Source organism: Myotis nattereri (assembly GCF_964212035.1).
Source record: "Myotis nattereri genome assembly, chromosome: 14".
Taxonomy (NCBI): domain Eukaryota; kingdom Metazoa; phylum Chordata; class Mammalia; order Chiroptera; family Vespertilionidae; genus Myotis; species Myotis nattereri.
The window spans coordinates 25119507-25135454 of NC_138089.1; the positions used below are offsets into that span (position 1 = coordinate 25119507).

General features: G+C 45.5%; 1 protein-coding gene across 3 annotated transcripts in view; it reads right to left on the bottom strand.

Moving 5' to 3' along the window:
• SRGAP3 (SLIT-ROBO Rho GTPase activating protein 3) overlaps positions 1 to 15948 on the bottom strand; it is a 221671-nt gene that overhangs the window by 51977 nt on the left and 153746 nt on the right. For all 3 annotated transcript variants that reach the window (XM_081106102.1, XM_081106103.1, XM_081106104.1), the window contains exons 5-9: positions 12680 to 12865; positions 8139 to 8267; positions 6441 to 6662; positions 3492 to 3593; positions 1130 to 1327 (exon numbers count right to left, since the gene is read on the bottom strand). In XM_081106102.1, coding sequence (XP_080962228.1) covers positions 1130 to 1327; positions 3492 to 3593; positions 6441 to 6662; positions 8139 to 8267; positions 12680 to 12865 — 837 coding nt within the window. The remainder of the gene's footprint in view (positions 1 to 1129; positions 1328 to 3491; positions 3594 to 6440; positions 6663 to 8138; positions 8268 to 12679; positions 12866 to 15948) is intronic.

Here is a 15948-nt window from a genome sequence, read left to right on the forward strand (position 1 = left end):
AATGTTGGTGCATAGGGAATAGAGATTTAATTGGTATTAACTTAACTTTATTTAAAAAAGGGAATATGATCTTAGGACACATGAAAAGGAACATAGCACCTACTGTGGAAGGAGGTGAGAGTTTAACTCTAGCCTGTGCTGGTCAGACCACACTGCTGGGAGTCTCATTTTGGAAGAGGTTTCGACAAATGGAACATGTCCAGGAAAGAGTCACTAGGATACATGAGAGGCATCTCAAAGGGAAAGCTTATGAGGCAGGACTGAAAGAACCAGATATGTCTAACCTGGAAATGAAAACCCAACTCCCTGCGACCACACCAAAGACTGTCCTGTAGAATTAGCCGTTCTCTGGATAACCCCGGAGAACAGAATCAAGATCAATGACCAGAAATCCCAGTGAGGCAGATTTTTGAAGAGAACAGAGATAAAGGAAAACATTATAATATCTATAGCCAGCCACAGGCCAAACAAAAGGGCTGCTAGGGGAAGGAGGGAGCTTTTCAACTTGGGACTGTTCAAGCAGAGCTGGATGACTTTTTGAAGAGATATGGTTGAATGGGATAACGCGTCAGATGGAAGATTTAAGGTCCCTTAAAACCCCAAATTCTATGTTCACCAATCACAGGTTGAACTACAGCCTTGATGGCCCTTATCTGTGTTCCTCCTGTCCCTGGCCAAGTGGAATGTTAGCCATCTGGAATTTTACATGAAGGCCTGGCAACTCACCAGCAATTTACATGGATCACGCAGGGCACTGTTTTCAAAGCCTGCACCCCAATTTAAGACAACGCAGCACGACAACCATTCGCTAAACTTCAGGGTTGTTACTTGGGGCTTGCATTTGGCTCCATTACCATTTTCCTCTCACCCTAAGTGAACACAGTTTGTTTTTTTCCTAGAACAGGAACATTACAATAACCATCAATTCAAGATCAATGCCGATACTATCACTGGTGATTCACTTTCTGTATTTCAGAAAGACATGCCAGGCAACCTAATTTGGGAAGCATGTTGGAAGGACTGTCGGTCTAACTGACCCAGGTGGTTTCACTGGCTCCCACTAGCTTGGGCTGATCTTCAGAAGTCAGTGCCAGCGGGAAAGCAGACAGCGGGTTCTGGGTCCACTTACTGTAAAATAAAACATTTCTGTCTCCTGCTGGTTGGCTCTCCTTTTGGCGATGTTGATCTTGCTCATGTAGGTCTCAGAGGCAGCCGACTTTACAGACTCTGTGGACCGACTGTGTTGAAAGGCGTCAGAGACATCAAAGTCCTCCACGGTCAGCATGTCCTGTAAGGTCTGCATGGTGGCATCCAGGGTTTTTCTCACCTGGGGAAGCATGTCGACAGAAAACCGTTAGCCTCAGGATGCATTTGACACCTCAAAGTCCTTTTCCTAACCATTATTTCTTCCACACAAAGCCTCTAGGAGGCAGGCAGGACAAAGATGATCATTCCCATTATTTTGATGTGCAAAGTAAGGCCTGTTAGCTGGCTGGGGTGAGCATCCAGGTTGACCAATCTAAAGTCATTTTATTAGATTGCTTCAGCCAGAGAGAGCCTTGGAGAATATTGTGACGAAAAAGGAACTGAGGTTTCTTGGTTTGTTTCTCTTTACCTGGTTATACAGCCCCAAACTATATGGGAAGGACAACACTATAAACACTCTTGGTTCTCTTCAGGGTTGGGACAGAGATTGGGTAAGGTGAGCAGCCATCCTCCATGAATGAACTCTCCAGCTATCTGCCACCTGAGTCCTATCAAAACCCTCCCAGAAGAGAGAACCTTGAGGAAGAGAGATGCCGAGACACCACAGTCCAGTCATTTCTCCAGGATCCTGATTTCTGCCTTGGGATTGAGTGGGACCCCTGGAAGGCTACACACGCAGGGCCCACGAGCCCTCACCTCACAATACCTCGTCACTGATTTGAGCTTAAACAGCAAACCCTATAATCTGATGGAGTGTCATTCCAAAAACATTTCCAGGAGAAGTCACTCAGGTCTCAACTTAAATGTCACCTCCTGGGGACATCAGGCTTCCTGACTACAATTTTTAAGTTAGTGCCTATCTCTGTCTAATAATCTGCATACTCATTATTTATTGCTTTGTTTTCTTTTGCATTTTTATTACTATCTCTCTTTTCTCAGTGGAATATAAACTCCATGAGAGAAGGCACTATGTTGTCTTGTTCACTCACTTTACTCTGCATTTTAGCCCAATGTTTAGCACATAATATATGCTTAAGAAATACTTGAATAAGTATTCACTCAATAAAAACTTGTTGAATGAATACATTAACGACTCAGTTCTTTCTAAGATAGCCTGACAGAAGCTCAGGTTCCAAATCGAGAATTCCATGACCATGAACAGCCTCTACAGAGGAACACTCGCTTCATTCTTTCTGTGGCCCTAATTTCCAATTTAAATTCCATTCACATTATTATCCATACATTGTTCCATGTAAACACTTTTAAATGCTTCGTGGAAAGATGTAGGCAGGAGTAAATAAAGAAAACACTTGTTCATCTCCTCTCTCTTCTCAGGTTTAAAAAACAAATATATAATTTGTCTCCACAAAACTTCCCCCCAGGGACTGCTTTGATTCGTCATCATCCTGAGTGACAATCCGTCTCACATTCATGTTCATCCTACTTCTGTCCTTTCTGAAGACAGAGTGAACTGCCCTCTCTGCCAGGATAGCCCTCTTGAGATGTGAAGACAGGACCCTGCTCCCATCGCCTGCTGTGAATGCACTTCTCAATGAAAAACCTGTCCTCTCCCCACATCCTGGTGTTCACCAGTTGGTTGACATCCTCCCTGCATGAAGGTATCCAGGCTGGAATAGAATTCTTCCCACCTAGCTTCATCAGTCCACATCAGAATGGAACCACCACAGCTGGGCTTTCCATTTGTACCCTCCCAGTGGTAATCCTGTGCCACCAGCTGCATGGGAGATATGCTGATCGTGGTAAGATAGAAGTTCCTTGGGGCTCAGAATCCATGACACATTTAGTGTGCCTCGGGTTGTTCATTTAATTGTATACCTTAAAATACCTATTATTATTTCTGATGATAAAAATAACATAAATAACATTACAGAAAATAGAGAAAAGCACAAAAACAACAACAACACAGAAATCACCTCTAATCCACAACCCAGACATAAGCACTATTAACATTTGGAAGTATTTCCTTCCAGTCTTTTTTCTATGCCTGTGAATACACACAAATACATATGCACATACTCTAGTCTACCTGAGTTATGATAATACTGAACATAAAATTTTACTTTCTCTTTGTGTTTCTTTAACTCAGCATCTCGTGAGCATTCCCCCTGCAAGATTCTTGGTGTGCATGATTTTAATGGTTGTGTAAAAGTCTATCTTACAGATGAACACATAATTTATTATGTGTTCTTTGGCGAATGTGGAGTACCCAGGACAAGTTAGGCCTTTGTAAGGAAATCCCTTATAGGGCAGATGGGCTCACTTACCTCCTCATTCTCTATCTTGAGAGTGGCCAGTCTGGACTGCAGCTGGTGGTACCGCATGAGTAATTCTGTCTGGACGGGCTGCTGTGCACTGACCTGGCACACCTGTAGGAATAACATCCCCCACCAGCAGTCACCCAGTGTCCTCATCATCTGTGTGGAGTTAGGGCAGGAGCTATCTATATATATAAAAGGCTAATATGCTAAGTGTCCAACCATCCAACCAGCTGCTATGACGTGCACTGACCACCAGGAGGCAATGCTCAATGCAGTCATGACATGCACTGGCCATTTACAAATTGACCTGGTGCCGCCAAAGCAACACTCGGCTTCCCCCAAGTGGGACACAGGCCCGCCACCACCCCAGAGTGACAGCCCACCAAATTGCAGCTGACGCTGCCAAGACCCCATGGCACAAAATGCAGCTCACAGCCCAGCCCAGCCTGAAAATGGTCGCTGTGGGCACCAGGTAATGATGTCACGTAGCAACACTCTGCTTCCTCTCCCTAGTGACAACTAGCCTCCTTGCAGTTTCTTCAGCCCAAGAACAGGACTTGCTTTATAGCCAGGTGCAAACATTTCACACTTTAACCAAATGTCTGTGAAACCTCATCTCATTTGATTCTCACAAAAGTCCTGGAGTAGGTAGATAGGAGACTCAGTGAAATCCTATTTTCTTTTCATTAGCCGGAAAATGGAGATTTAGAAAGCTTAGAAACTTGACCCAACTGAAAAGAAGTAAGAGATGGTGGACCTTGAAAATGACTTCAGGTTTTCTCACTGTGCAGGATATAGTCAAACACTGCTGCAGTTAAATATTTTACCCTTTGTTCTCCCTGCGTGATCTACAATAATAATCTGCTTTGTGTTGATATTTCCTGCTGTGTTGCTGACAATTACCTGAATGAGAAGTTGGGGTGCTTCACTGGGCTGGAAAAAGTTTAGCTACATCAGAAAGCAAGTCTAATTAAGCAAGTTTATTCTATACATATATAAAAGGCTAAGTTGACTCGCGCATGTGCGATACATATAAAGCTCTTGCTGGTGCCAATTGCATGCATATTTCAATCTGTCATTGTTGATTGTGAATTTGGTCGACACTTCTATTAAGAGAAAGGGCAAATAGCGATATTAAAATATTTCTTCTAATTAATTTCCTTTCAATGTGCACGAATCCGTGCACCGGGTCACTAGTCACTAATATCCCTATCAGATGTTGAGGAAACAGGCTTGGAGAGCTTAAATGACCTGCCAAAGGTAACACAGCTTATATTTGATAACACCTGATGGGAACCAGGGGCCACCCTCTCTAATTGCAAAGTGTGGCCTCTCAGTTATGGTCTTCTACACTGTGCCCTCTTGAGGGTTTACTAAGAGCTCTGGCAAATCTCATAAAGTGGGACTAGTTAGTTAATTTCCAGGCAGAAAGTTATGGTAAGAAAGCAATCACCTAAGACAGTGGTCGGCAAACTGCGGCTCAGCAAACTGCGACTTGCGAGCCACATGTGGCTCTTTGGCCCCTTGAGTGTGGCTCTTCCACAAAATACCGACTTCTGCGCATGGGCCACGAAGTTTCAATCGCACTGTACGTGTGCGCCCACATGTGGTATTTTGTGGAAGAGCCACACTCAAGGGGCCGAAGAGCTGCATGTGGCTCACAAGCTGCGGTTTGCCGACCACTTAGCTAAGAGATGCCAATGGAAAGAACGATGAATGGGGAACAGTGAGCCAGGTGTTCCTATTCCCCAGCAGGAAGATGCTTCAGAGAGGCAACTGTGAGGTGATCGCCTCTCATAGACCATCTTCCCCAGGAGGTAGATTGGGTGAGAGGTGGAGGAGAGAAAATGTGGAGAGACATATTGTTCTCCCAACATCCATTCCATCCAGGGCTCTGTCACCACCTGCAATCTGGTCTGCCTGGGGTGACTCAGCTGAGATCACAAGGAACAGCAGGGCTCTGTTATTTATTAGTTATTTACCACTAACTAGGCAACCCAAACTTTCCAGTCATTAGTAGTAACCATGAGGTCAGAATTTTTAAGGCCAGATAAAAGGGTTGGACATGAGGGATGGGGCAGGTGTTGCAGGGAACCCTACACAGGACTCTCCTTTGCAAATGAAGAAAGTGGATAGAGCCACCTGGAGGGTCCAGCAAATGCTCTCTGCTAAGGAGCTTCCTTGTCCCTTCCCACCAAGCAAGTTCAGTGGATGGCCCAGCTGAGCTCTCACGGGAACCAGAGGCTGGCGGGGTCTTGTGCACTATTGGTCTAGGTCCTCCAAACTCCCACGTGCATGGGTGGATATGTCTAGGTGAAGGGACAGGGGCCACTAAGACAAAGTTCTGTGCACATATCCCTGGGGTAGAGATAATGGAGATGGGGAGACACATACAATGTCTTGTGGCTATTCTCCTCAGTTCCAAGACTAAGGCCTGAGCCCCAGAGGGGGGACCTGTTTGCATAAAGGATTTTGTGAAACTTGGGTAACCAGAGGGCTTCTTTGGGGCCAGTGACCAGTGCCTTACCCTCCCTCCCACCCCAGAATATAGCAAGAATCCGAGCAGCACAAGCACTGAAGAAAACTCAGTTGGTGGTGTGCCTCCTGTATTGGAGGGCAGGCAGAGGACATTAGGCAGAGTGGCTGTGATGAGGCCCAGACTCCAGTGACCCGAGGGAGGAACGGGAGCTATTCTACAGTAACTGGGGGGGATTTTAAGGAGCACTGAGGTCCTGCAATTCTGCGGGTGGGGAACGTGAGCCAGTAACGTTAAGGTATTAGTGGTAAACTCCTTGGCTGGGAAGGCCCTTGAGCCAAGAACTTGACCCCAGGCCTCTGAGATAAACATGCTGCATGTGGAATGGGGGCTGATGGTCCCCTCCCCGCAATGTTCTGGGAGCACATGGGGGAACAGATGGAAGCAGTCTCAAGCATGGGCTCCTGGGAGGAACCTACCTCATCCCCCATGTGCGGCTGGAACTCAAACTTGAGTGGAGGACAGAAGACCTGGTTGTACATGTCCATGACCGTGTGCTTGTCACTTCTGGAATCCAGGTTGTCCACCGCATTCTCAATAACATCCAGCCCCTCGTGGCGAGAGGTCTCCAGGTTGTACTCGGCTGAGAGGTAGGTCCGGAAGGTGCGGGCCAGGCTGGCATGAAAGCCCAAATCACAGCACTTGGAGACAGGCACACAACAGAAGGGTGAAGTGAGGGCCGTGATGTGAAGGTGGGACCACAAGTATTTTCTGTCCCATCATGATGACCTTTTATTCCATAGTCAAAATCTTTCATCCTGGGGGCCCTTGTGCATTTTGGAACCCTATCACACAAATCACATTAAACCCCCAGGGAGACTTGGGATTGCAATTTGGGCAACAGCAGGACTTCTCTCAGCTTCCCAAAGTCACCACATTCTTTCTCATCTCCGGGCCTTCTCACATGCATTCCCTCTGCCTGGCATACTCTTCCTCTCTCCTCCTGCCTAAACATCCTTCCTTCAGGTTTCAGTTTAGAGATCACTTCCTCCAGGAAGTCTTCCTTGATGTTCTCCCCACTCAGAGTTTACATCTGCTGTCCCTCTCTCGGGGTCCACCTCTCTCTCCAGCTCCCTCACTGTGACACCTGCCCCATGGCATGGTGATGCCTGTTAACGTGTCAGGGTTATATAGGGTCAGCTCCATGAGTGCTGAGCCACTGGCTTTTGTCTACTGTAGCACCTCAAGACCTAGAACGAGTAGCTGCTCAATACACATGAGAAGCAGTCCCAGTTCCAACACAGGCGAGAGAGGCTCTCCCTGATGACGCCACTCACAACAGTCTTTCTCCAAGCATGGCTGTCCTTCCAGCCTATCCTACGCAGGTAGTATGGAAATCAGTGTTCCATTCTCCTTTTGCTTAAATGGCCTGATTGCTCCATTGATAACATCCCCAAGAAAGCTGACCTGTGCATAGTGGACCCTCAAACAACTCAGGTTTGAACTGTGCAGGCTTGGAGTTTTTTCACTAAATATGCAGTCAGCCCTCCATATCCCAGCTTTCACATCCTCACATTACACCAACCGTGGACTGAAGACAGTATTTTTGATCCAATGTTGGGATCAACTATATGCACTGTTCTACACCATTTTATATAAGGGACTTGAGCATCTGTAGATACTGAGAGACGACTGTAGTTACGTTTTCAGAGTTAAAAGTTATGTAATGGACTTTCCACTGAAGGGGGAGATTGGAACTCCTAACCTCCACATTGTTCAAGGATCAACTGTAATTCTATTTTCTTTCATGTGTGGCATATGTCTGGCAGACTAGGCCTGAGGGTGCCGAACATGTCTGTACCACATGGGGAAATCCCTAGGGCATTAACTGTAGACAACCACTCCTGTATCCCCAAACCCAGCCAAGGGCCAGGGCTAGCAGAGTGTACTTGGCAAGTGCACGCTGAATATGACTGCCCGACCCAACTCTGTAGGGGCTGCAACAGGCCCACTCCCACCCACAGAAGTAGAAACTCATTTCCCAGACCCCACACGCTCACTGCCCTTCCCCTCCGCCCTGGACCGTCAGCGAAGGACAGGGGCCAGCCCTTCCTTCAGCTGGTGATCTGCACCAGCCCGGTGTGGGGCCCTTCCAGTCCCAGACGCCAGGTGCTCACATCGATCAGGTCGGAGACGTCGTGGATGTAGTATTTGCTTATAGCTGCGTTGGTGGCAGCCAGATTCAGCAAGTAGTCATTCCGGGCCTTCGTGCACTTTAGCTTGTTCTCAGAATACTTTGCCTGCCTCTGGAAGAAGAAGAGAGTAGGTGTGAGAGCTGAGCCACTAATGGCAGGAATTTAGGGGTTTTTTTTGTGTGTGTTTTTTGTTAATCTTCAACGAATGATATTAAAAACACACACATTGATTTTTAGAGAGAGTGGTAAGGAGGGAGGAAGGGGAAGAGAGAAAGAAACATCATGTGAGAGAGACACATCAACTGGCTGCCTCCTGCACATGCTCTGACCAGGCCAGGGATCGGACCTGCAACCCAGGTATGTACCCTTGACTGGGAATCGAACCCGTGACCCTTGGGTGCACAGTGGTGCCCTAACCACTGATCCACAGAAGCCAGGGCTGGGGTTTTCTTAATGGTCACTCCGGTGATTAAATTGCACTGTACCCCTCTGGAATACCTTACTCCGTATGACAGCTGAGTAAGATTTGGGCTCTGTACTCAAAAAGCTCACCTTCCATTGCCCACATATAGCCAATGACAGCACTATTCAATAAGCAGCTGCCTGTTCCTGGCCTCCACCAGAGCTTGTTAATAAGACCTCCTGAGGCCTACTCACCAGCCCCCAATGGCTGTCCAAAGTACTGCGATGGCGCCCGTGATGTCCCAAGCCCCTCTTCCTCTAGGCTCTTCCTCATCGCCAGCTTTCTCTGCCCATCCTTTAAGAGGCCAACTTCATTCCTGCCTCTAGGCCTTCGGACTAATTGTTCTCCCTGCCTGGCAGGCCATGCTTCCAAGTCTCTGTGCGGTCTGGTCCTTCATGTCCTTCAGGTCCTTACCCAAGGTCTACGTTGAACATTTTGTGGGACTGACAAAATGGTCAGCTCAGACTCTGACGGCAGCCTTGTCTAAAATGTTGCCAGCATCTCCACTGTCCCTCCCTCCATCCTCTATCATTTTACCCTTTTCAATTTTTTTGTTTATTTAATCTTTATTCCATTTTTAAGACATTATTTTATGGCAGTTTTAGTCTATAGCAAAATTAAGAAGATAGGTGCAGAGACTTTCCATATGCCTCTGCCCCACCTACACACAACCTCATCCATTATCAACAACCGCCACCAGAACAATACGTTCACTAATTATCACCCGGAGTCCACAGTTTGCCCTGGGCTTCACTCTTGGTGTCTACATTCTATGGGTTTGGACACCATTACAGTAGCACACAGATTCGTTTCCCTGCCCTAAAAACCTGCTGTGTTCTGCCTTTTCATCCTTCCCTCCCTCCAACCCCTGGCAACCTCTTAACTTTCCTTGTCTCCATCATTCTGCCTTTTCCAGAATGTCATATGGTTGGACTCATACAGTATGTATTGTTTTCAAACTGGCTTCTTTCACTTAATTATAGGCACGTTAAGGTTCCTCCATGTCTTTTCATGGCTTGCTAGCTCATTTCTTTTTGGATCTTGAATATTTAGTCAACATTCCATTGTTTGGATTTACCACAGTTTATTTATCCATTCACCTACAGAAGGACATCCTGATTTCTTCAAAAGCACTTCTTACCACCCCGAATTATATTTTTTACTTCTTTGTGTACTTGCTGATTTTCAGACCCCCCACTAGAAAGTAGGCCCTGTGAAGTCAGGGACGCTCTGCCTTGCTCAGCTCTGGACCTGTAACACCCAGACCAGTCCCTGCACAAGGCAGTCATTCCGTGGTTTCCATGGGCTGTCTGGATGTGGGAGGAGGAGGCAGAGCAGGCAGCCCAGGGGCAGTGATGCAAGGAGTCCAACTGCCTCCCTGGGGAGCTGCTCCTGTTTGGGGCCAGCTGCAGGAAGGAGCAGAGTTCATGGGTTGGAGAGCTATCCCCTTACTCTTTTCAGACTAATGAGTCCCACTGCTGAGTAAAAATACAGCTCTCCTTAGAGTTTCCTCCTTCACTCTTAAAGTTTCCTTATTCCAGATTGAGTTCTCCTAGCTTCTCAGTAGAGGTGTCCTCAGAGATCCCCTCTGACCTTTCTTTCTCCAGGGTCCACTTATTCTGGGAATTTCCAAAAACAGACTTCAGGTAATTACCTCCTGTACCAGCCATGCATCCAACCCTCACAGAGAGTTTTGATAACCCTGACCAGTTTGCAGGGAACTACTCTGACCCTGAGACCATTTTTAGCCCTTTATGGACTCATAAAAGTTTATACCTGGGAAGGATAGTAAAGGTATTTTAGTGTAATTCATCCATTTTATAAGTGAAAAGATAACTGAAGGGGAGAAGTAGCTTTTCCAAGGGCCAAATGGCTAATTTACATACAACTCTGAACACAAAATTAGTCTTCAGACTCCCAGCCAGTATTCTCTCTACCCCCTTACATATCCCCCCATGTTGTTCTGTAATTCCTTGCCTGACTATCTTTTTAAAAATATTTCTTTTTTAAATATTATTTTTATTGACTTCAGAGAGGAAGGGAAAGGGAGAGAGTGATAGAAACATCAATGATGAGAGAGAATCATTGATTGGCTGCCTCTTGTACACCCCTCAATGGTGATCAAGCCCACAACCCAGGCATGTGCCCTGACCGGGAATCGAACTGTGACCTCCTGGTTAATTGGTCGATGCTCGACCACTGAGCCACACCAGTTGTGCTAAATATTTCTTTGTTTTTAGTATATTCACAGAGTTATATAACCATCACCACTATCTAAATTTAGAATATTTTCATCACCCCAAAAAGAAATCCTGTACCCATTAGCAGTCACTCCCTATTCTCCTCTGCCCCAGCAACTGGCAACCACTATTCTACTTCCTATCTCTATGGATTTGTCTCTTCTAGACATTTAATATAAATAGAATCCTACATATGTGGCCTCTTGTGATTGGCTTATTTCACTGTTTCCAAAATTCATCTATGCTGTAGCATGAATCAGTACTCCATTCCTTTTTATGACTAAATAATATTCTGTTGTGTGGACAGGCCACAAATTATTCATCCATTCATCAGTTGACAGACATTTGGGTTGTTGCCACTTTGGAGCTATTATGAATAATGTTTCAATAAACATTCATGTGCAAGTTTTTGTGTGGACATATGCTTAAATTTCTCTTGAGTGATACCTAGGAGTAGAATTGTTAAGTCATATGGTAACTCAGTCTCTGTTTAAAATTTTGTGGGATTGCCAAAACATTCTCCAAAGTGGCTGAATCACGTTACCTTCCCTCCAGCAGTGTCCACGGGTTCCACTTTCTCCACATCATCAGTTTGTCATTGTCTGTCTTTTTATTTTAGCCATCCTAATGGCTATGAAGTGGTGTCTCACTGCGGTTTTGATTCGCACGTCCTTAATGACTAATGATGCCAAGCATCTTTTCATGTACTTACTGACCACTCATACATGTTCTTTGGAGAAATGTCTATTCAAATACTTTGCCCATTTTTTAATTGAGTCTCTGCCTAATTATTGTGGAGCCCATTTTTCTTTGCCTTTAGCAATTACCCTGAAGTCTTATTTTATTTGCCTCTGATTACTTTCCCTGCTTACGTAGGTCCTGTTGGATCTTGTTCCCACTCAATCTCCTATAATTTTTAAGAGCTGTAGGATCATATCATCATAGAATTCATCTCACTGAAGCCCAAATAAACACCTGGCACAATGTTTGGCACATAGAAAGAGCTCAGGAAATGTTTGCTAATTCCATAGAATGAATGTATGCAGAAGATTCAACAAGAAATCGTAGTCTTTCAAGAAGAAATGAACCTTAGAAGTTGCCTAGTCTAGGATGACAGAAAAGCAACCTGTGCACTGCCCCTCTATATTCTGGCCATGGCAGACATTATTAATTGATCATAGCACCATTTTCAGCTAAAGCCAGGAGAGAGCTCATGATCCTCAACACAGAGCTCTGGGCAACCACTACCAATCCATCAGAGTTGACTGAGAGAGGAGAATTATCTGCCTTCACTGTCAGATTTAAAACTGAAGTTCAGAGAGGTGTAATAGCTGTGGCGTTTTCAAAACCCAGTCTATCTGACTCCAGAACCAGTACTTCTCTCACCATGTCCTGCTGAGGCACTTTCCAGCACTGATACACAGCCATTCCAATCACCTGCCTCTGCTTTGGCAATGGCAATACTGGAACGGTTCTTTCCCAAGTTCCCAGTGCTGGTTGGCAGCCCAGTGCTATTCCCTCTTGTTGGGACACACTCAGTCCCAACCAGTCTCCAGACACCTAACTGACCCCCAGAGCAAGCCCCCGCCCCTCACTAATGCCTGTGCTCTAGGCTATGAGTCTCATCACAGTTCAGCTCTCTTGTCAGCTGAAGACCTCTTCCACCTGCTGACCCTGGCACAAGCCAGACCTGCCTCCTCCATGACACTGACCTCCAAGAGAGCAAATGCGGGCAGCATTATTCTACCCTCACAACCCCCCGGGTGCAGAGGGGGAGGCTAAGGCTGTCAGGGAGCATAGCCCCCAGGGCCCTCACTTGCCTTCTCCTTCATCTTCTCAATCTTCTTCACAGAGCTGCGGCGCTGGGGCCGGTCGTCGTGCCGGAGCAGGTTCATGCTGAGCTCTCCCGCCTTGTTGAACTGCTTCTCCTCCTGCTTCTCAGCCTCCTTCAGCTTGCTCTCCGCACTGATGCTCTCCGCGTGGTACATGTGGTAGGTTTTCATGACCTGGGCGCACACAAGTGCAGGAATCAGCAGGCTGTTAGGGCCCAGCCTGGGTGGCTCTAGTGCTCTCAGCCCCCTAAGTTCTACACTCCAGTCTGCTCAGCCCTCCCTCTTCCCATGACACACTCTGAGCTCCCACAGCTCTTTACTTCTGCAAAAACTCTCGGAGGACTGGAGATGATGATTGTCAGTAGCAGCTTCATAGTTATCATCATCATCACCATCACCATCATTAAGTCCTTACTAAGTGCCAAGAATGGACTAGCAGAGAGAAAATTTAAAGGGCAACCAGTCCCCAAGCATTTGGGGTCTCAGAGGTGATATGGCAAAGTTGCTGCTCTCTCTAGTCTCCCAACCATAATTCTTGTGTCACTGGGAAAGCTCCTCCTACAGTACTCTTGGAGCTTCCATGGAAACATCCTTCTTACTCACAAGCAAATTATTTTCTCAGCTGTTTCATTAAGTAAAATTGGCCTACAAATGACTGTTCCCAAAAGGGGTACTATTGGGTAACAATACATCTGAATGCATATTCTGTGCTCTCTGAACTAAACTCATCCTTGACTATAAAATGAATTCCTGTAAAGCATATTGCCCTTTGCTACTCTGCGTCCATAACAAAAGTTGGATGTTGTTATAACAAAGGGATTTTTGAGTCAGAGGAAATCCTAGATGTCATCTAATCTGACTACCAAATTTTATAAATAGGGAAACTGAGGTCCTCCAAGATTAGCAGTAGTATCAGCATAGTCTCCAGACTTTACATCCATGTGGCCAAGCCCACAATCAAGGTATAGAGCACTTCCATTACACCTGAAAGAGCCTGGTGCCCGTACACAGTCCTTCCCCACCCCTACCCCAGACCCAGGCAATCACTGACTCCCTTTCTATCACTGCAGAATTTCATCTATATGGAACCATAGAGTATAAACCCTTTGAGTCTACCCTCTTTCACTCAGCATAATTTTTTTAGATTCTCCCATTTGTTGCATGTATCATACGTTCTATTTTTATTGCTAAGTAGTACCCCATTGTATGGCTATACCACAATTTGTTTATCTATTTTTGTTTGTTCATCCTCACTCAAGGATATTTTTTCCATCGATTTTTAGAGAGAGTGTAAGGGAGGGAAGGAGGGAAGGAGGGAAGGGGAGAGAGAATCATTGATGTGAGAGAGAGAGATTGATTGGTTGCCTCCTGCACATGCCTGAAGGGCTGGGGATCAAACCTGCAACCCAGATATGTGCCCTTGACTGGGAATCGATCCCTATACCCTTCAAGGTGCAGGCCAATGCTCTAACCACTGATCCACTGGTGAGGTCTGATTATCTATTTGGATGTTGATAGTTATATGTATTGTTTACAGTGTTGTAAAGCTGCTATGAATGTTCCTGTATAATTCTTTGCGTGGACATACGTTTTCATTTCCCTTAGGTAAATATCTAGGAGTGGAGTGGAGAGTCATATGGTAAGTGTATATTTAGCCAAATTAGAAATCTGGTCTCTGACTTTTAATCCACCATGTTTCTAACATATCATACTGTTTCCTTAATTTATTCCAATTTTCTCATCAATTGAATACTCTTGGCAGCCTTTAAGTAATATCCTGTCTCCTGGTCCCCAACTAAAAGTATATTTTTCCTTTGCAATATCAAGTTTATGATCATCTTTCTATGCTAAGAAATTTCTGGAATCCATGGCTCCTGGGCCTTGTTTATTCTCTCTGTCCTTTGGATAATTACAGCAGCTAATAGAGCAGAGGCTTCTACGAGGTCATGGGGTGTACTCCTGCCTAGCCAAGCCCTTCAAAGTCAGGGAACTTGGAATGAAATACTGGCCAGCATTATAACCTTATTTATTCTCATTTAAAGTCTTGTGAGGTAAGTTTATTAGAATGAGGATTTCTTCTGTGACTCTCACCATTATGTCAGAGCATTGATCTGTGGTTCAGAAAGTTCCCTTTGCCAGAGGTCAGGAGTCAATAGGGGCAACATCTATGGTACAACATGGTGGGTAAACATACGGACTCTGGGCCCAAATGTCTGGGCTGAATCCTGAGGCTGCCATTTACATGCTGTGTGACCTTGGGCAAGTCCTCCCCTCTCTGACCTCTCCCTCCTCATCTGTAAAATGAGGATAATAGCACCTACCTCTAGGTTTGTTGTGAGGACTTAAGGAGTCAGTGTTTGTAAAGTGCTGAGAACATTACCTGCTGCAGGGTTAAGAGCATTAGCTGCCCCCATCACCAAGATCACCATCCTCCTGTTTATGCTGAGGGTTTCAGAACCTTAAACTCACATGATTTCAGGAAAATGTTTGCAAATTCTACAGAACATCTACTATTGTGAAAAAATATATATTCTATACCATGTTTCTCCCTCCTTCTTTCAACCTGAAAACCTCCCCAAATTTCAAAAAATAAATGGATAAAAAATGCAATTAATTTTCTTTGTAGGTCTTGGTGAGAAGGCTGCTTGTCTGCATTCTACCCAATTTTATTTTATTTTATTTTTGCTTATTTGCAGTTGCCCTAAAGCCTCTAGAGATCCCCATCTTGCTGATTTCACCCACTCATTTCCACTCAGCCTATTTCCAAACTCAAGGGGCCAGAAAGTGTGCTGGGTTGGTGCATTCTTGACATCTAGTGGCCAAAAGGAAGGGCTGCAGGCTTGTGGATAACCAAGGCAGTTGGCTATTTTTAACCACCTCCTTTGTGCAATGGCTCCAGGAATGTGATGCAACTAAGAGCTGGTAATGCCTGCTCAAGTCTGTCTCCAGGACCCTGCCTTTCCCATTCTTGAATATTTCCTCTATCCCTCCACATTCACAGATACCACTGCTTTCTTTGCTTTTCTGCCATGCTTCTGGTGATGTTCATTTCTGGACTCCTCCCTTTCTGGGTTCAATCCTTCCTGCTACATCCATTTTTTTTCTACTTCAACTGCTGAGGTCTGCTTATTTCAGCACTAAATCTGTCATCTGTGTTAGGTAGTGCAGAGGAAGAGAGCGCATTTCTATTTGCAGCTAGATCTTCCTGTGCAATCACCCATGCATGCATCCATCTACTCACTCGGGTTGAAAGGGGC